The following is a 21,814-nucleotide window of genomic DNA, read 5'->3' as shown; positions in this document are numbered from 1 at the left end:
GCAGGGCGTTTCCTGGCATGAAAGTCGGGTCCCATCTAGAATTAGGGGTCGTGCAACCATTTGTCAGAAAGCATTTCATAATGGGTATTTTCGAGTGGGGGTGGCGTTGGGGACAGGAAAAAGCCTGGGAAACAAAATGTCAGATTATTTCCTGTCCATTTCAGAATGATCAAGCCAAACTCCTGGAATGGTAGAATACATTACATTACATTACAGGCATTTGGCAGACGCTCTTATCCAGAGCGACGTACAACAAAGTGTATAACCATAACCAGGAACAAGTATGACGAAAACCCTAGAGAGAAGTACCGGTCCAAGTGCAGGGAACAACTGCATAGTTCAACTTGGACCCTGAAGGTTAAACTGATTAACACTAACACAAACGAGAACAGCAACAAAGCAGTCTATGGAAAAATACAAGCAGTAGTTAAGACAGGTGCATTAACTAAGTCACCAATGAAACAGCTACCTAGTTACAACCCTAAGCTTACGGTCATTTAAGAGATTACAGGGAGGTAGGGAGGGATGGGGAGAGGTGCAGCCTGAAGAGGTGAGTCTTCAGTCGTCGCTTGAAATGGGTCAGTATCTCAGCTGTTCTGACCTCCACGGGGAGGTCATTCCACCATCGTGGGGCCAGAACAGACAGGAGACGTGTTCTGGAAGCGCAGGTGCGAAGAGGGGGAGGTGCCAGGCGTCCTGAGGTAGCAGAACGGAGGGATTTGGCTGGCATGTAGGGTTTGAATACACCAAATAATTTTAAACAAATTCATTAAAACATAATATACGGAGAACAAAATAGGCCAGCTCTTCCAAGGGTGGCAATGTGACTTGGGCAAAGGGGGACTTCTATTAGAAGATGAACCCCTTTCCAACTCTGAATATGTCATTTGAATTATGACAACGGAACTCAGTTGTGTTCCTTGTTTGCTTTATCAAAATACTTCACAGCCGATTATAACATCTGCTCTGACTACATTTTCTTTTAGAAAACTGATTTAGATAATAATCTAAAAGTTGAATGATGCAACATGTGGATTATATGCCCATGAACGGTGGCATCTGGTTTATTTTCCATTGTCTGTTGATAGTTTGTGGCACATGTTGTGTGTTAATTCAATTTAACAAGTCAATTCATTTTGGTCTTTAAAATATTTAGATAAAGAAACTTTTCCCATGTATACCCCTTTCACACTGAAGCAACGACCTGGGTAAAACCCATGTTTGCCATTGGTGTGAAAGGGTCAACCTGCATTATCCAGCCCGGGGCCTTGACCCTGCTCACAACACGGGATTTATGCGGGTTTGATGTTGGTTAGTTGACCAACCCTCGATTTTGTCACATTTCACTGGCCCAAATTTACTGAATTAGTGCTCCGAGTCTTACTGCCGTCATGCAGAAATGATGTTCTGAAACTTCTATATAAATGATGGAAAACATATTCTTGTAAATATATATTAGAACCAAATTCCTCAGGAATTTTCTTCATTTTCATTCACATCAGTGAACTGTCAATTCAGGAGTTAAAATACTGGGTTAAGCCAGCGTAATGGCAAACTACATTGCATCTGCTAGCCACTTGGCTACCAAGCTGTATTCGCCAGAATAAATTAAACGTGTTCAGACGCAAGCGGGCAGACCCGGGTCTTGTATGAAGAACAAGGACCTGGTACCCATGACCATAGTGTGATATGAATGGGTCAAAGGCAGGTTGAACCCATGTTCAATATCCCGTTTCAACCCCAGGTTTTGTGTGTGAAATGGGTATTAGAATGGATTACTTCAGTCCCTGTAGGTGAATAAGCCTGGAGTGGGTAATTACCTTATGAAACTTAATCAAAGTTTTCCTCTTCACTTTATCACATAGCCAATTAAACTTGGTTAATGCATTTAAACACATGTGGAGATATGTGGAACAATTTGAGTTAAGTAAGTATTCCCAAGCTGACCCTCCTTAATGAAGCCTGCTGGCTCAGCTTGACACTTCGTTATTTAATGTATCCCCTAGGATCCCCAATTTGAAGTCATAATTCAATTATTTCTACCCAATCATATAATTTGGAAAATTTTCCTTAATTATATGTAGAAGTTATATAAACTTGCAAAACTGAACAATTTCACGAGTGGCAGTGTGACTTAGGCTTTTTTAACTATTGCAATTTTGTCATCAAATACACTTAATCTTATTAAGGGCATGTGCAATTCAAACCAAAAGAAAAGGTCTGCTGCTGTATCTCAGTAAGGTCTGCTTTATTTTCTGCAAGTAGCAAGAGGTTTGTGGTCAGTACCTGGCAAAGATACCTGCCATTTGGAATATGTAATAGTGTAATATTTTTTGTTCGCACTTTTCTAGCAGGCTAAATTCAGCACACTTTTTACATCTCTGTAGCAGAGCACTGAGAACCACGCAAGCTGTGGGAAAATAGCCTTTTGCTGCTTCAAAATTGCTTTCTACTATCTTGGTAATTTAATTAAAAATAAAGGCATGAATTAATACATAAAGACATAATACACTTTGTGAATCTGTTCTTGTCATTGTTCTGTTAGGTTTTATGTATGTTTTACAAAAAGGAAAAGAGTATAATTATTTCTTGTCAGTGAAACCATTTGGTTTTATTTGATTACTTAAGACATCAGGACATAGTCAACTGCGTTTATGTTTATTGCAAATGTTGCCTCTACCATAGCATATAGCATGACCTTTTTGTTATTAAACCAATATATCTATTCCAAAATATTAATTTATTTGGCTCAAAGAGTTTTGAATCTAATGGAAGGGATGCCATTTTAGTCTCGATTTGAACATTGATTTGAACATTGTGCCATCTTATTACAAACTCTGTTGTAATCATGCTTTGTGATACTGCTTTTCTGTGGCCAACATTGTATTGTCAATACAAACCCCAAATAGCCAATGCTAATGTCGGTGACTTAGTGTGGCTAATGATTTGCTATTACAAATGTTCTTATAAACATGTTTTAGATTATTGGATTATTCAGAACAACAGATTTAATTGTGAATCTCAAATGTAAATCGCTACCTACTTAAGGAGGGTGGACAGTTCTTCCTGCACAGAATTTGATTTCTAGAGAATTCTATTCTAAACCCTACTCTTCAGGAGAGGGATAGAATTAAAATGCAGTTTATCCTGCTTTCACCGTTTCCCTAGTGATTGCATGCTGAGTGCAGATGGAAGGCCATTTGAATGCTGATTGGGATAAGTGAAATTGCTGAGGGCAAATGGAAGGCCATTTGAATGCTGAAAAGTGTTAAGAATGGCCTTTGAATTAATTTGACTATATATGGTGATTTGTCAGATTTTTATATACTTTATTTTTTATGTGAGTAAGGATCAATGATTTAACTAGTTCTGATTTATGATTCATTCTTTCTTATGTGTATCTGATTCATATACTTCCAATGTGTACTTAATTTATTTAATTGATTTGGCATGGACGTGAAGGAATAGTTTCTTTTTGGACATATAATGTTCATAATAATGTCACTGTCAAATTTACATTGTGAAGTGTAGCATGTTTGACATCTGACAACATGTATTCAGTGTCTGAACAAATCAATTTCAATATAACTTTGCTTCTTCCTGTTATTACTGCTATTTCTACATCTACTGCTACTTATATGTCTATTACTACTACACGAATATGAAAAGGCATAAAAAAATCCTGGAGACTGGCCATCTGGCAGCTTTGTTGTGCGAATTATCAGAGCTCCCACAGAAGTACAGATGGGATTTGTTCATGCTTTGCTGATTGAATAATCACACCACACTGACACCCCCCAATCTTCCCACATGTTGGAACTGGAAAGGCCCCTCAAGAGCTCTGGTGGACTGAGGATAATAACCAAATGCTGAATTATATGCTTTATCATTAAACAAGTGGAAAAAATGGAGGCAAAAGCTGATGGTGGTGACTATGTGTTGGTCACTGTTCCATCATCATTTTGTGAATGTGTTTAGTCCCCACCAAATTCATTATTTTATGTAATATATGTGTAATTTGATTTTATGGGTGAGTTCTATATTGAAGACATCCATGTACAGAAAATATTCTGTAAATTCAGGGAGAAGTCAAGCTGTTTTTTTTTTTCTGAAGTTGTCATATCACAGTGTTCCCTGGACAAGGACACGTCTCTGAGACACATTTGACTCATCTTCTGTTTTGCCACCAATGGTATTCGTTCAGTTTCAGTAATTAAAGGGTTACCAGCAAAGAGAGCTTGCTCCTCAAAACCTCTGTTGGTAATTATAGGCCTGTAGAGGAGGGCAGAGAAAGATTATAGCTTCTGTCTGAGCAGTCAGAACTGTGTAGGAGCAGAAAAAGGGCTCACTTGAGAAGAAAATGGTTTGATGTTGTGTTGCACACATTTAAAAATGCTATCGATTGCTAAGCAGTTTAATGGGGTCAACATTGTCATATCAAAAGTGGCAATATTTGAGTAAAATGCACAGTTACAGAAATGGGCATTTTGACTGTGACATTTTTACCATTATTTTCTTGTGCTGAATATTTGATTTTTACAACAAGATTTATATTGCAAAAGACATTCAGCGTTTTTATTCATTGCTTGATCAGTTATGAGTTCAGTTATCCCTCAGATGATATGTTCCAAACTTGTTAGAATACTAGTGAGGAACTTAATTCATTTTGTTGTGTGAATGTATGACTTTGTAACATTATTTATCTATTGTTAAATTTGATGTTATGCCATCAATTTAAAAATATAGTTGTTGGCACGTGAAAATTTCAGGCGTATAGTATACAATGCATATTTTATGTATTACTTTGCTATCATTGAATAACATGACCCATAAGAATGCTTTAAGGTGCAAGACATGTGGGTTTACCATCATGAGTTCCAAACTATAAGAGATTGGTACCCCTTCTTCCACTATAAAGTTTGTCATAAATATCACCAAACTAAATCATATAATTCAATTAAAGCATCTCAATGGATGAGACATTTTGTATTTATGTATCATTCTTGTAGATCCTGTGATTACAAATTGTGGCTGGCGCTAAACACACAAAAGTGTTTTTATCTGTTCAAACACTACTTTGATTCATGACTTCACTTTTCAAATGCAGCATTGACAGATTCCCATGTGCATCATCTGAAGCCCCCATTAACATGCTGTGTTGAAAAAGAGCTTTAGCACATCTTTCACGAAATGATTGTAAACAAGGTACATGTTGTGTCTAGTCTAGTTTGTATGTACTGGCCAATTGATATGTGTGTGCCCTTCCCACTATCATCAAAAATAGAGCTATAACCACATTTAAAAATAATAGAAAATAAACCAAAGGTGCCCTACAAAAGAACTATAAAAGAAAACATGGTGTTTACTGCAGCTGAAATAAGTCTTTTAGACTTACTGAAAACTAGGCAGAATTAAATGGTTTTGTCTCATCAACAGAAAAAAACACAGTCTCAAAAGTTCTGCAGGCAATCTTTCATGGTCGAATCTTGTCCTCGTTAGATTATTCTCCTGTGTAGAGATTAACTGAAATGAACCCCCTAAAGGGTCGTATAGCCCAGTAGTGTGTTGGTCTTTGTTTTGGTCTATAGTCTATTGTTAAAAAAAAGTGTCAAAATACCCGCCACATGTGAAGGCCAAGTCATTATGTAGTCAAAATATTCTCTCAGCAAGCCTGTCTCTCCCCAAAACATAGGAGTGACCCAGATGGCCCTCCACTGTAGGCCATATCCCACTGCTGAGTTATTGAGTCTTGTCTTATTTTTTTCTTTTTTCTTTTTCTTTTCAGGTACCAATATTACCTTCAAGTGAAAAAGGAAGTTCTTGATGGACGTCTGCAGTGCACTGTGGAGCAGGGAATTCGGCTAGCTGGCTTGGCTGTGCAAGGTGAACTTGTGGAGCTGTAGGAAACCCTGATATTTCAGTTCAACCACTAGAAAATACTCAGGCTCCTACAGAATTCAGATTGGTCAAATGAAAGGGTTTATATCGTGTCCAGCTAGAAATGTGTATACAAGGTATATCTCTTAGGACAGGAGGTGAAAATCTCTGGTATTGAAATATAATCCACATAGTTTCCATTTCAGCTTTTTGTTTCAACAAACAATGCTCATCTTATTAAAATTGCAAAGTTATTATCTCTTGTATGGTTGCTATCTGCATGGAGGTTTTTGTACCTACTAATGATTGCAGTTATAGGCAAAATTAATCGGGACAAATCTTTCGATGTAGAGTGATCTTGGCGACTAAGTCAAATCAACCCTGATGGAGCAGAGTACACTGTTCATTTAAAATGAACTTGGATGTTTTATTGTCATTGCATTTTAGGTTTGGAGAGGGTAATGAGCCAATGGCATAGATGCATGTGACTAATTTTGTGCAGTTGTGTTTTGTGTGAGTTTATAAATGATAGGTTTTAGTTCATTTTAGTCTTTCATAATGATTTTTTTATACTTTTGAGTTCACAAAAAATACAGTGGGTTGATCATTTTTATTAAATCAAGAATAAATATTCATAGCTTTGAAATAGCAGAAGCATAGCTGCAGAAATCTGAAATATTTTGTGACTCATATTTTTTATTTTCGCACAGCTGATTTTGGAGACTTCAACCAGTTTCACTCCCAGGATTTCCTCAGGGAATATGTACTATTTCCAGTGGTAAGAACATTGTATTTCATTCTCTCTCTCTCTCTCTCTCTCTCTCTCTCTCTCTCTCTCTCTCTCTCAATCTCTCTCTCTCTCTCTCTCTCTCTCTCTCTTTCTCTCTTTCTCTCTTTCTGTCTTTCACTGGTGACTGGTGAGAGTAAAGCCATTAACCAGATTTAAGCTTCCTTGTGCTTGAAACAGTCAAATTCTCTGGTTAATGAGAATTAACAGGAAGCTGTTAACTTTCATGAGCATGGCCCACTAGTTCACACCAAAGGACACTCATGACATTAGCAGTCAACAGGAAATTTAACCATGACTTTCCATTTGCTATGTACCAGAGGGGCTGACCTCCCAATGTTCGATTGAGCCTGTTTTTAAGGGAACAACTGACTCATCCACCAGTAAAAGAGGGGGAGGGCAGTTAGGTCAAATTCTTTAACACCCCCACCCTTGGATAATGTGCCCTCGGGTTAGTGGAGGAGGGGTCAGATGCATGAAAGTTTGTGATTGGCAAGATGAGAGCAGCTCTCTGATAGCACAGCTGTGCAGAACAGGGGCTGGACTCTCAGGTGTTTGGCAGCCCAGGGGCAGGCGTTCCTCCTTTCACAGTGCTCCTGCACTACTCACGCATACCTGACTAACACAAACAAATGGAACCTGGAGGCTCAGCACTGAGAGAGAGAGAAGTGCTTAAGGGCAGCCTTTTCCCCTGAAATCCCTCCTTCCACTTCTTTTCTTGAAATTCATACTGTAACTCTGCTTTCACTGGCCTGTTTGCAGACGAGAAAGGACACTGCAGTCTAGTTCTCATTTTAAACAGTTGCTAGCTGCCAGTTTAAGTTGTAAGATTTTACTCCTTTCCATTGAGTCTCTCTCTCTGTTCATCTTGGTACAGACCTGGTCACATGTGGATGAGGTGCTGGAAGAGTGGACTCACAAAGTGGCTGAAGAACACAAGAGTCACTGGTTGGTCCTCAATAACGACCTTTCACTCACTGATTTGGTGGTTTCTATTCATGGTGACTCCTTGTTTCTGTAGTCCAAGACAATTCACCAATTTGCTTGTTGACTTTTTTAAACTGTATTGTAAGTATTGTGAAACTTAGTCCAAACTATAAGGTTTGTGATTTTCCTCTATGATATGATACGATACTATGATACTTTGTGTGATTGCTCAGAAATGTGTCTTGTGTTGCAAGTGCCAACAGTTCCGCATAATCATGAGAGACACATATCTCTCAAGGCTTCTGTTTTAGTTCTACATTCCATTACCAGTTAGAGGCAGAGATCGGTTTTTTGGCCTGCCAAACTGCAAATGAAAGATTACCAGACAATTACAGATGAGTCAGTGAGAGAGATTGTTGTACGTTGTTTTCCCTTGTTGTTTTCCAGTGGAATGCAGCCAGCAGAAGCAGAGTTGCTGTACATAAAAGAAGTAGAGAAACTGGATGGCTTTGGGCAGGAAAGCTTTGCTGCTAAGGTATGTTTACATGCTTGCGCTGTTGGAATATAATGCCTCATAAAACCGTTCCTACTTCCCCAATTTACTCTGACCTGCTCTTTCTCCACAGGACAACTACACAAATGACATCTACATTGGTGTCTCCTTCATTGGCGTGTTTGTCAAGCACCGAAATGGAAGATCAATCATGTTACACAGGTGAAAATTGGTCTCAGAAATTGGCTGGATTTTTTGTTGTTTTTTCTTCCTGTGTGTCTGTAATGAGATTCTGCCTTTTGTAGATTTGTAGAATTATTAACATTTTGTGTAAACTGTGTGGTTTTAATATGGCATGTATCTTATTTTAGATACATGCCATATTAAAACCACACAGTTTTAATATGGCATACTGTTTTGAAGTTCACAAGGTAAATGCAGCTTGATTCGTTTTTTTTAAGAAACCGATAAAGCAATAAACAACCTGTGATGACTGCACTCAGACCGGAGAGAGGAGAATTATACATTACATTACATTCATTTGGCAGACGCTTTTATCCAAAGCGACGTACAAGAAGTGCATTTTCATGATCGTAGACAACTGCTGAACACAGGTTCAGTAAGGTACAATTACTTATTTTGTACAGCTATTTCTAGCTGAGAACAATGAACACTATCCTGGTCTAACATCTGCAAAGCCAAACTAGGCAGAAGATTAAGCTAGAGTATTAGGACAAATACAATTTACCAAGAAGTGCAGGGATGGGGCAACATGTAACAAGTGACAAGGAAAAAAGGGTTTTTTTTTTTTTTTTTTTTTTTTTTTTTAAATATATAAACACAGCATGGTGGTGGTTATTCTAGGTATAGTCTGAAGAGATGAGTCTTCAGGCCACGGCGGAAGATGGATAGTGAGGGGGAGGTTCGGAGAGGGACGGGGAGTTCGTTCCACCACTGGGGAGCTAGGGTGGAGAAGCTCTGTGATCCCTTTGGGCGGGTGGGAGGGGTTACAAGACGCCCTGCTGCTGCAGAGCGGAGTGGTCGAGCAGGCACATAGAATTGAGTCATGTCCTGCAAGTAGATGGGGGCTGTCCTGTTGGCGGCAGTGTAGGCAAGGGTCAGGGCTTTGAATCGGATCCTGGCAGCGACCGGTAGCCAGTGAAGTGATCGCAGCAGAGGAGTGACGTGGGAGAATTTGGGGAGGTTGTAGATGAGCCGGGCAGCGGCATTCTGGATCATCTGTAGTGGCTGTATGGCACAAGCTGGCAGGTTTGCAAGGAGAGAGTTGCAGTAATCAAGGCGAGAGGTCACCGTAGCCTGGACGAGCAGCTGGGTGGAGTGCGTCGTCAGGTATGGTCGAATCCTCCTGATGTTGTATAGGAGGAATCTGCAGGACCTTGATGTTGCCTTGATGTGCTCCTTGAGGTCCAGTTGGTCATCCAGGACCACCCCCAAGCTCTTGGCAGAGTGAGAGGCAGTCACTGTGGTGCCATCAACCGTGATTGAGAGTTCACGAAGCAAGGAGGTCTTGTGCGGGAAGAAGAGCAGCTCAGTCTTGTTGAGGTTGAGCTTCAGATGGTGGCTGGCCATCCAGGTGGAGATGTCAGCCAGGCAGGAAGAGATCTTATCATTGACCAGTGTGGCCGAGGGGGGGAAAGAAAAGAAGAGTTGTGTGTCATCTGCATAACAATGATAGGAAAAACCATGTGAATTAATGACTGAACCAAGAGATCTGGTGTATAAGGAGAACAGCAGAGGACCCAGTACAGATCCCTGCGGCACTCCCGTAACAAGTGGATGAGAAGCAGAGGCAGACCCCTTCCAGGTGACCTGGTAGGTCCTATCTGCAAGATAGGAAGCGAACCAAGACAGGGCAGTCCCGGCAATTCCCATCCCAGCCAAGGTGGAGAGGAGTATTTTATGGTTGACCGTGTCAAAAGCTGCAGACAGGTCAAGAAGGATCAGGACAGAGGAAAGGCGTGAGGCTCTTGCAGTGGCAAGTGCCTCCGTCACAGCTAGGAGTGCAGTCTCTGTTGAGTGCCCAGATCGGAAGCCAGACTGGAGAGGGTCTAGCAGGTTGTTCTGATGGAGAAAAGAGGTTAATTGTTTAAGAACTGCTCGTTCGAGGGTTTTGGACAGAAAGGGTAGAAGGGATACGGGTCGATAATTTGCTACATCGGAGGGGTCTAAGGTGGGTTTTTTGAGTAGTGGGGTAACACGAGCCGTCTTAAAAACAGAGGGAACATGACCAGAGGAGAGAGAGGAATTAATAATGGAAGACAGATAGGGAAGGAGCTCGCTGGAGATAGATTGGAGAACTTTAGATGGGATGGGGTCAAGTGGACAGGTGGTTGCGCGATGAGAGGTGATCAGTTGTAATACATCGGAGTCCTCCAGCATTTCAAAGGACATACAGTACATGCCACTCAAGTACAGCATTTTAGTATAATGTGAATAGATTGTGACATCTTAATTGCAGATGGAAAGACATTGGCAACATCGCCCACAATAAGTCAGCTATCACCGTGGAGATAACAAGCAAAGACGACACCATCATGTTTCACACTGTGAGTGTTGTGTCTGCAAGGGTCAATGCCAAGGCCTGCTCTCCCCTAAATGTCCTTTTGCTGTTTTGATTTTTTTTGTTGGTTTTTTTTTTATGTAAAGGGATTATACATTATTTTAATGTCAGCATGGTGTATTTTTTTTTTTTTTTTTACCCCTGAAGAACATTAGTAAAGCTTACATTAACAAAAAACAGAAGTGATAAATAGGAGAATTGCAGTTAATACATTCTACTAAGAGAATGACCAAATTGTCCTGTTGTTCTGTTTTTCAGGATGACATGGAAATGGCCAAATATATTTCAACACTCTTCACTGCCAGACATAAATTCTACAAACAGAACAAAATATGTGCAGAGTGAGTCAAGAGTTTGATTCCATTTATTTTAATATTTATAAAGGGACACCCCAAAGGAATGGAGGTTTGGATTGTGTTTGTTTGCTTTATTCCTTGCTTGTTTGTTTGTTATGGTTGCTTTCACCTCCACACCACATTACTGCTAGTGGCTGGAGGACAGCTTTTTCCTTTCCTTCCCTCTCGTTACCTCTTTCTGTCATACATACACACACACGCACACACACACACACCTATATATACAGTATATTTATATACAGTATATATATATATATATATATATATACACAAAGATTCACAATCCCTACTGCCTACTGTACTGTACATGGTTCACTTGATACACTGACATGAAATTAAAGCTGACAGTCTGTACTTTAACCTCATAGTCATAGTTTCATTCATTTAATTTCAAGTACATTGTGCTGGAGTTGAGCTAAACAACAAAAAGTGTGTCACTGTCCAAATACTTATGAACTGCACTCTCACTCTCTCTCCGTAGTGTTTGGAAAAGTAGATAAATTTACTTTGTTTGACAGTAATTTTCTTTTATTCTGGTGTTTACCTTTGAGCTGTTCTGTGACCAGCAAATTGGAGGATGAATTTCCTGTAGAGTGACTAAGGAGAAAAATGTGTTTTTTAACTAAAGAAATGTAGGCTTATAAAGGAGAGAGATGTTTTGAGGAAAAACTAGCTTAAACCCATTTTAACCTGGCCCTGCTTCATGCATTATGAATTTATGTGATTGGTTTCTTCATAGGCCAGCCCACTCCCCAGCACCAATTCGGAGACGGCCCACGTGGAACCGGTCCTCACTGGTATACTGCTGCGACCTTCAACCCTCAAGCCCGAACACCAGGCCAAGCCCCACACTCCTCAGAGCAGATCCTTAGCCCCACCTTTCAAGAACTTTATGTTTAACTGACAAAATGTGAAATAAAGTGCCTTGTGCAAATTTCTGGAATTAATAGAATATTACTAGAATTAATAGCCCTTCCCTCCTAAAATATTTAATATTATGTGGTTAGCCTGAACAAGTTAAAGGTTTTTTTCTGTTATATTTTTTGTTATATATATATATATATATATATATATATATATATATATATACATACACACATCTGAGGCCTATTTAATAAAAAAAAATATATATATTTATTTATTTATTTTAATTTTATTATTAAATAAGCCTCAGGTTCAAATGTCATGCACTAGTCACTGTTCTGTAGCATCCAGTGAAGGACTGTTTGGAATTTGGAACACAAAAGGCAATTATATTTTTGGATGGGACAAAGGATTTTGAAATGTGGGTGGTAACGGTTGGTTTGGGTTAACCTTTGAAAAACAGAGTCTGAAGCATGAATTATAGCCTTTCTGGTTGCTGTATTCCAGCCTTGGTGACCTTGCATTTGAGAGATTGATTTCCGCAATTACAATGGAGGCAGTGATTTCATTTTTTCCCTCACTGGTAAAACAATGATTCTAAATGGGGCACAATAGCTTTTCATAAAAACCCCATGTGTTTTCTGATTATCAGACTTATTTCAATTATTGTTGCATTTTAACCCTTTGGTTCAGGAAGGAATGCAATGGAATGTTTTCCCCTCTGCTTTGCAGCAGAGCTTTGACATGGATAAAACAACACATTGGCAGTATATGGTTATTCTTAAGCCCTTGTATACTGTATCTGTATTGGGTTTTTAGAGGATGCTTCAGGGCTACTGTGCTTAATTTCATATGACCAGAACCAATTTCAGAACGAATAACTTCTTTGTCCCTTGTGGATAATTTTGGCTTTAGAATGAGCACATGTACCTTAAATTTGAATTATTTTGCAGTCACAACTATGCAGCCAAACTCCCATTTTGTTGACCCAAATGGAACCCCTCATAGTTGTGACCTCATCACCTTCTTTACATGAACTGAAGTTTGATTGATTCTCTCTTTTTTTGTCTCGGTAGCCAAGGCCACAGTCCTGCATCATCCAGCCTATGCACTCCCAGTATGCAGAACATTACCAGGAAACTCAGAGTTCGCAAGGTACATTCATTCATTTAATCAGCTATCCACATCCACACATTAAAATTAATTCCCATTCATACAATGTGGCCATATGGTGAGACCTATTAATTAAATAACAAAAGTTGATTAATTAAGTGGTAATCACAGTACCCACCCACCAAGGCACATATTATGTTAGAGGCTGAAGAGTTGTGTAACTTAAATGTGCACTGTAAGTTTGGACTTTCCACTACTCACCCTGTGTTCTAGAGAAACTAATCAGTTAAAGTCAGTTAAAAAGTATTCAGATACCAACCACATACCACTGATGTAAGGAACCCATGTGTGACTGATTCTTTTTTGTTAGTGCAACTATACATAACTCAGATTTCCAGTCTTGACCGTATCTTGCACTTATTCAGTGGACACAATGCACATTACTTTTATTTCCGTACAACACATTTATACAGCTGGATATTTTACTGAAGCAATTCTGGTTAAGCACCTTACTCGAGGGTATGATGGCAGTGCCCCACCTGGGAATTGAACCTGCAACCGCTCAGGTTCAGATCAGTTTGCTCATCATGGTACTATGCTGTTGCTGTGAAAAATAATAAATAAGAAAATATTTATATGAGAAATGTATATCACAAGTCCGGTAATACACTTTGATGGGCTGAATAGGCTGGTCTTATCACTTTGTATGATGTTATAATACACTCGTAAAGAAATGCAATTTAGTTTTGTTTTCCCCTCTTTCCCTTTCACAGACAGTATTTTCCATGATGACCCCTATTACAAGTCGGAGACAAGCCTGGATCGATGCCCAGTAGAATTTGGCTTCCGGAATGGAACAGTCCCCAATGGCAGCGTGTACAGCACACCCAGCATGAACTCCATCCATGCCTCGCCTATGTCGTCCAACCTCAGCATCCCCAGCAGCGACGTCATGCGTCCCGACAACATCCCCAGCCACCGGCACAGCGCCATTATTGCCCCCTCCTACCGGCCCACACCGGAGTACGATGCCGTCATGCGGCAGAAGTGCCGCCTGCTGCCTGCCGCTGACTGCCACAGCCAGTCCCTGCGGAGCCTCAACATCAGTAACACCTTCGCCTACCGCCAGCCCGAGGCCCTGGTGTATAGCCAGCCTGAGATGAGGGAGCGGGGCCACTACCCGGGCCCTTACGGCCCCCAGGTGAGCTACAGCAAGCCCGTGGCTACCTTGGCACAGGCGAGCCCAAGTTGCGTGGTGACAGCCGGTGGCCAGGCTTCGGCGGGTAGTGCCATCTCGCACACCGTCAGCACCCCAGAGCTGGCCAACACCAAGCAGCAGTGTGCCCAGGGCTACAGCAATGCCACCCACATGCTGCGGAATCACCTGTCCCGCCCACCGCCCCCTTACCCCTCCTTCCGGCCAGCCACTAGCACCCCTGACCTGGCCAGCCACCGCCACAAGTGCATGGGGGGCAGTAGCCCGGAGCTCGTCAGTCGCAAGGTGCAGCTGTCGGTCAAGACCTTCCAGCCGGATAGCTCGACGGTGGTTCGACAGTCCATGGTCCAGGAGGTCAGTGAACCCCTTACAGCTGCCAAGCGCCATTCGGCCCTCGGCAAGCGCCACAGCCTGGAGGTGATCAGCAGTATGGTACGGGGCATGGAGGCCATGGCCCTCAAGACTCTCAACGCCCCCCTGCCTCGCAGGAACACAGTGAGGGAGCAGGTGGCTCCCTCTCCTCCCCAGCCAGCCCCTGAAATGGCCCCGTCGAAAGCCCCTGAAGATATTTACCAGCATAAAAAGACCCTCTCCAATGCCACCATGCTTGTCCACAGCAGCGAGAGTGAGGAAGAGGAGGAGGAGACGCCCGACTTGGATGTTCGGATTCCAGGGCTCAATGAGGACATTGGTGCCCAGCTGCAGGCTGCCCTGGCAAAAATCCCCAACAAGCCCCCCCCTGAGTACCCTGGACCCCGGAGGGCAGTTAGCAACAACACTCTGCGGCAAAGGAACCATGCGGCGGCCGAGGAGGCAGCGCGGGCCCGGATGACCAAAGCAGGCCACAATCAGGGTGGTGCTGGGGCCCTAGCGCGCTCCGAACAGCAGGCCAGCCTCAACAGTGCCGGCCTGGGTCCCTCCATCTCTGAGCCTGACCTAACCAGCGTCAAGGAGCGCGTGAGAAAGGAGCCAGTCAAAGAGAGGCCCGTGTCTGAGATGTTCTCCAATGAGGACAGCATCGTGGAGAGGGAGATCATGCAGAGGGTAAGCTTTGGATTTGCTTCGTTATTACATTTAAGCATTTAGCAGACACAGATATCCAAGTGACTTAACACAGCTTACTACTGCACAGGCCAAATATTAGTCCACCTTTAAAAAAAAAATAAAATAAAAAAAACTTCAGGTAGAGAAGAATTCAGTTAAATCACACATTTATTGAATAATAAACCAAAATAAAAATTTACCTCAAAGTATCCTCCTTTGGCTTTAAATCCAATTAAAGAAATTATTGTATGTCCACTCAAAGAGGTAGAGGGGAAGAACGATTGCCATAAGCCACATAATAATGAGCAGCTGCAAAATGCAAAAGTTAGACACGTGTGGGATGGTATTGAGCAAAATTTGAAGAAGGAAATGGAAAGATTCCATAAAAACAAACTTCCCCGCACCCACACATTCCCAGTCCCTAATTACATTAATCTGAGACTTCTTCCCTTGAGGTAACATTAGGCTCATGGTTTACATGATTAATGCTAATCTTACACTGTGTGAATAACAGCGCTCAACAAAGTATAGTTTTCATACAAATATGCTTCTCTGATCATTTGCTTAGTCAAGGAACCTTACGAATACATGCATATTTCTGCAGGGCGTCAGAAAGGCAGGTGACGACACCTTGAGATTCAAACAACGCATGAAAATTATGAGCCGCAAACCTACAACCACCAAGCACACCTGGCATACCACCTAGCTAGACCTAAAAGCTAGACCTCTGATTAAAGCATTAATTTTTTGGTTCAGTGTTGTGTGGTGTAGAGGTGTGTGTATATAAACATAACTAAAGAAAAAAGAAACAAAATGTGGCACAACTACTAAGGCAGTTCCCCCTTCCCCTTACTGGCTGAGAAGATTACCACGTACAGGAGTGTCCAACACTGCCTCCCTCCTGTCCTCTTTGCCAACAATGTTATTTCTTCATTCAATTATTAGTTTTGGTGGAAAAAGGACAATTTTAAGAAAACAAGCAAACAAAAACAAAATGCATGCAATGGTGAGGCAACAAATTGTTGACAGTCTGTGGTGTAGGAGGTTGGAATGTGCTCCCAAAGAGTGCTTGGTACAAACAGATAGTATCTAAAAGAAAGTATATATATTTCACAAAATGGAGCAGGGAGCTACCTATTTGAAATGCCATCAGGCACACAACTCCATCTGTAGGTCTCCTTTTTATCAGTGACAGAATTTTAACAATATGTGCGCAACACAAAAATGGATAGAAACACAAAACTGTGTCAACAGTCTCATCTTCAAAAATGCTAGCAAATTTCTCCTCCCCTTCCAGTCAGATGGTCTTTTAAACTTCCTGTTGAAGGAGGGACTGCCCTGCTGCACATTATTAATGTTGCAGTGCATGCCAAATTAAATAAACAAAATGGAAACAAAATGTGTTTGTATGGAGTAAGTGACCCTATCCTTATAAATTGCACACAACACATAGAGACCAGATTCACAGAACACCTCAAGATCCACACGCTTTTATTTTTATTGTTTTGACAACAATAGTGTGTGAGAAGGGTGGCATGGTGGTGCAGTGGGTAGCACTGGCACCTCACAGCAAGAAGGTCGTACAGTAGGTTCGAATCTCAGTTTGGGGCCTTTCTGTGTGGAGTTTACATGTTCTCCCCGTGTCCACGTGGGTTTCCTCCAGGTACTCCGGTTTCCTCTCACGGTCCAAAGACATTCAGGTAGACTAATTGGAGACTCTAAATTGCCCATAGGTATGAGTGTGTGAGTGAATGGTGTGTGGTGTGCCCTGCGATAGATTGGAGGCCTCCCCAGGGTGTAATCCTGCCTCTCGCTGAATGCATGCTGGGATAGGCCTCAGGATAAGCAGGTATAGATAATGGATGGATGGATGGATAGTTTGTGAGTTTATCTGTAACACCCCTACCCCCCTCCCTGGCCCAGTTCTGAATGGTTGTTTTGGAACATCAAGGACCCTGGCTTAAAATTACTGGAGATTTATTTTGCTAATCCCATGTGACCCTCAGTAAGTAGGTCAGGGTTGATCAATGCTGTGAGTAAACCAAAGGGTCAAGTTCTAACAGGATCAGAAGTAGCCCAGACAAGCTGGGAAGGGAACTCCATAGTCTGTCATGCAGACCAGGAATGCCATACCGTATTCCCCCAGAGTAGGAAAAACACCGGTGTGCCCTAGCATTTGGCTGTGCCCTACCATTGTAATGACAGCAGGCTTGTCCTCTTTCCTCAAGACGCTTGAGAAACAGAAGATGTCAGTGGACTCTCTGAAGAGGCCCCTGATGATGGCGGCCCTGAACGGCCTCTACATGGCCCGCATGCCGGTTCCTGAGAGCCAGCAGAAGGATGTGGCCAAATGCTCCACCGATGAACGGGTAAATCCATCAGCTGCTGAACATTAAGTGTTCTTTAAAAAACTGCATTGAATTGATTAACTGACATAAACAGATCTGTCTGATGTTTGAAGGTTTTATTTAGCAGATTTAGAATGTTATGTTAACTGCTGCTTAACTTCTGCTTGGGTGAAAGTGATGTAACACAGTTTTAAAATGGATACCAAGGAAATTATTTTCAGGAAGTCAATATAACATTTCAACATGAATTTTGGCTGTTCAAGTACAGCCATACATTGTGCAATGGAATAATAAGAAGGTGTGTACATCAGATTAAACACTTGATTCAGTTTTTAAGTTAGCAGAAAAGTGTACTTGCTGTTTTTTCCCTTCTTACAATTTCTCAAATGTTGAGTAAGGAAGGGGCAGGCAATTCTGGTCCTGGAGTCTCACAGATAATTCTGGGGTTTTCCTCAGTCTGGCATGATTGCAGTTTGATCAATTATTAAAGGTCTGACTGTATTCCTGAATATTCTGAATGGTGAAATGAGTTACCTTCAGAGCATGGCCGCCTACATCCATTAAGCTTACTAATTAATCCACTTATGTAGTTAGGTGGGTTTGGATGCAATACCCAGAAACCTCTCTGGTGCTCCTGTACTAGAATTGCCAACTGTATATTGTACCACCAGTAGTGTATACTGGTGGTACAATAATGTAGAGATATTTATGGTTTTGCCAATTCAATAATTAAAGCTGTACATTTTTTAAATCTCCCTAAAGACTATCTTGTGCAACACATTTAAAACGTTGAATTTAGTCTAAGATCATGCAGTGGTGGTAATGGAACTGAAATAGAATTAGTAATATTCAGTGTATTTGTGATTTTCATCGAATATTGTTCTATAAGTCATCCCAATGAAAGTAGTCAGATTTAAAATATTGTTTAATTATTTCTTCAATAGTCAGATGTTTAGCTGGCTGAAGAATGTATGGCACTACTTTGCTTATACATGATTGCCAGGTATTCCTGGTATGACCTCTAAGAGATCTTAATTATATAAGTATAATTGGAGAAGAAAAATCACATTAACAAACGAAAGATTATTCAATCTGAGGGCAAAGCTGATGGTGTATTTATTATAGAATAACATAGAGAAACTGCTAGTATTAAGTCTAACTTTATGACACAATAAACATATTTTTGGAAGGAAGATATGTGCTTCCCTTAGGAGAGATGAGGATTAAATAAAATTTTAAATGATGAGTTCATTTTGAATGTACAGTGCAGCAGAATTAAATAATAGACAATTATGACGGAATTAATGTCCTGTCAATGTTATGTAAGTACAGCAGTTTCCCTGGAGGGCTGTTACAAAGTAATTATGCAACACACTAAATCTCTCAGTAAAACATTAATTCAGGTTACATAAAAATCTTGGCTATCTTTAGCACATTTCAGTAAGTTACAATTATACACTGTTTAATTTAATGAGCTGTTCACCACACCAGATTTCAGTGTTTCAGAGCTTACCAGCACTAACTGCTGACAGTTAAAGCAAACAACCTGCTCATGTGATTGACAATTCACCAAGCCAATACAATTCCTGTAATTAATAACCATTTAGCTTCTCTGGACTGTGAAATCTAGCATCTGCAGAATGCCCATGCCTGTAGCCCCTCCCCAAATAGAAAAATAAGACAAACTCAGATCTCCTGAGCTCTGAAACATGGGAATTTGCCTTTCCATAGAGCACTTATGCTTGAGCTAAATGCAGATTTCCTGATGGGGGCTTTTAAGAATGGGACATATGAAGGCTATTTAACTTTGGTCTGCTCAGGGCTCCAATTTACTGTTGAAGTGCTGCGGCCAGGTCAGGTTGGGCTGCACTGAGGTGTTTCTCCATGTTCTGCAGTGCAAACACCTGGAGCGGACCCTGGAGGAGGAGCGCATCTTCACGGAGTACGAGCAGATCCCCAAGAAGAGAGCTGACTGCGCAGCTACCACGGCAACTCTGCCCGAGAACGCCGAGCGCAATCGCTTCCGGGACGTCGTGCCATACGAGGAGAACCGGCTGGAGCTGGTCCCCACCAAAGAGAACAACACTGGCTACATCAATGCCTCGCACATCAAGGTGGGCACCTACAGCTAGTTTATACAGCATCTAATCACTTTTATAAGCCTAGACTCATGAAGGATGAGCAAACACTGTTTAATAATAATGTTTTTTTTTTTTTATTTAATTTACTTCCGGTTGAGATTAATTCACATTGTCACTTTGACACTCACCCCATTACTAATTACTACCAACTAAGATAATGATGTTTTTGGTTGAATAAAATTAATGTTTAGCTTACTTGCTAACTAGTTTATTGGTAACATTTATATTCACTAGTAGTTTCTGAACATGATCATTCATATAATAAATGACAGCGACCAATGTAAAAAAAAAAATTTAAAAAAAAAAACCATAGAGATCCTATCATTGAGAAGAAAGAATAGTAGTAGTATTAAGTCTGCATCTGTACAGTGGCAACTATTTTGTCCCACTACTGACAGAATGGAAAGTAATAAGTAGGCATATTTTGAAAGAGTACATGCACATATTTACAATGCACCATTCATACATTATAAGAAGTACATGGAAAATGTTAAGTGCACATGGAACATTGGTAAAATAAAATGGATCCAGGCAGAAGTACTTGAAGAATCATAATTTGAAAGTTGTAATTTTCCACAATGCATTGCACTCAGAAGATGTGGTATTTTCTCTTTTCAAATCAAAAAATCGAATCAATTCCATTTGTATAGCACTTGTTACAGAAAATTTCCCAAGATACTTTACAGAGCAGCTTAAAAAGAGGAAAACCTGGCCTGACGCCCCCAATAGAAAGCACATGAGGTAAACTCCCCAGTGGAGAGAAAAAAACTCCCCAATGGGAAGAAATCTCAAGAGGAACCAGGCTATAGTGAAATTACAGACTTTTAAATGACTATGATAAATGCTGGTTGCAGAACAGTAGATCTGCCATGTCTAAACAAAAATTCACTTAAACAAGACCAGGTCAAAACCTAGTATATGGCTGGACCAATGGTGTGACGTCATAACTTGGCCGACCAATGGTGTAACTTCATCACTCATTCAGTCACTCACTCAGTCACAGACATTTGCGTTTGTAGGGCTGGCCCTGCTGTTGCGGTCCAGCCAAAAATATTTGTAAAAGTTGAGTTAATACTTATGAATATCTGAACAGCTATGTGTAATGTTAATTTATGATTGCCATAAGTCATCATTTCCAAGATAGCTTGTATTCTAATCTTTTTTTTGTCTCGCCTTTAGCTAAACATTATCATTAATTGTGTCCAAAGTATTCAAATCCAATATAATAATAGGCTATTTTCACATAAGGCACATGTCAACTGGTGTGATAAAAATTATGAGCTTACCCAGCAAGTTGGGCTAATGGAATTCCCAGGGAATGCATTCCAAAGGTTCCTTAAGGTTGTCGCCTCTCCTGACTGCCTGTTCCATGTGTTTCCACAGAAAGGGCTGAATCATGTGTAATTCATGTGGATTCTGAGTAAACCGCTTATTTCCACATCTGAGCAAAAAAATATCCTCAGCTTGGTCCGCCAGCTGCCTATTGTTTGTGGTCACGAGCCACAATGAGTTGCCAAATTGGTACTGCAATTTGTTATTTACATAATTACATAGATATAAATAATACATACATTTTAGTGGTGGCCTAGGTGATGTGGCTGAGTGACTTCATGAAGCCACTGCAACAAGAACAAGAGGACCTGTTCTTCAGCATGTAATGGTCTGCCAGCTGATAAGTATCTTTTCTTGTCTTTTTGGCAGTTGTTATTTGGCCAATGGATGTGCTTTGGCAGACGACTGTGATATGCTGCAATCACACAGTTTCAGGGTTAAAAATATGGGTGGGATGCCCCCACCACCCCTCTGGAAAAAATCCTCTGCAATGCCTTTAAGCAGGTCTGCTGTGGAATGGGTTTTAGGAAAAATAAATAAATAAGAGTCCTCAGATGGGCTTGCAATTATTTAGAGAAAATAATAAAATATTCCACCCCTAGTAAAAAGAATCAGTTGCATTTCATTTTGCCCTCCAAGTAAGTGGTGTTTGTTATATAATGCCGGTCCTCACATTGTTTTACCTTGGTGTGTATTTTGCTCCATTGCTGTTGGTATGCACTGTTATCTTGTCCT

General features: G+C 40.9%; 1 protein-coding gene across 2 annotated transcripts in view; it reads left to right on the top strand.

Moving 5' to 3' along the window:
• The window catches only part of LOC118230131 (tyrosine-protein phosphatase non-receptor type 14-like), a 71,577-nt gene that overhangs the window by 44,507 nt on the left and 5,256 nt on the right, over positions 1-21,814 (top strand). Inside the window, exons 4-16 of one of the 2 annotated variants that reach the window (XM_035422934.1) lie at positions 5,786-5,883; positions 6,588-6,655; positions 7,542-7,612; positions 8,039-8,126; positions 8,218-8,306; positions 10,564-10,651; positions 10,924-11,006; positions 11,761-11,818; positions 12,962-13,040; positions 13,772-15,258; positions 17,487-17,627; positions 19,502-19,720; positions 21,326-21,794. In XM_035422934.1, coding sequence (XP_035278825.1) covers positions 5,786-5,883; positions 6,588-6,655; positions 7,542-7,612; positions 8,039-8,126; positions 8,218-8,306; positions 10,564-10,651; positions 10,924-11,006; positions 11,761-11,818; positions 12,962-13,040; positions 13,772-15,258; positions 17,487-17,627; positions 19,502-19,720; positions 21,326-21,340 — 2,584 coding nt within the window. In that variant the 3' untranslated portion in view covers positions 21,341-21,794. Of the gene's footprint in view, positions 1-5,785; positions 5,884-6,587; positions 6,656-7,541; positions 7,613-8,038; positions 8,127-8,217; positions 8,307-10,563; positions 10,652-10,923; positions 11,007-11,760; positions 11,819-12,961; positions 13,041-13,771; positions 15,259-17,486; positions 17,628-19,501; positions 19,721-21,325; positions 21,795-21,814 lie in introns of those variants that run through there. The other variant, XM_035422933.1, reaches the window with a different exon arrangement.

Source organism: Anguilla anguilla, chromosome 6, assembly GCF_013347855.1.
Source record: "Anguilla anguilla isolate fAngAng1 chromosome 6, fAngAng1.pri, whole genome shotgun sequence".
NCBI classification, from domain to species: Eukaryota; Metazoa; Chordata; class Actinopteri; order Anguilliformes; family Anguillidae; genus Anguilla; species Anguilla anguilla.
The sequence above is the reverse complement of the archived record's forward strand: the minus strand, read 5'-3'. Positions and strand labels throughout refer to the sequence as shown.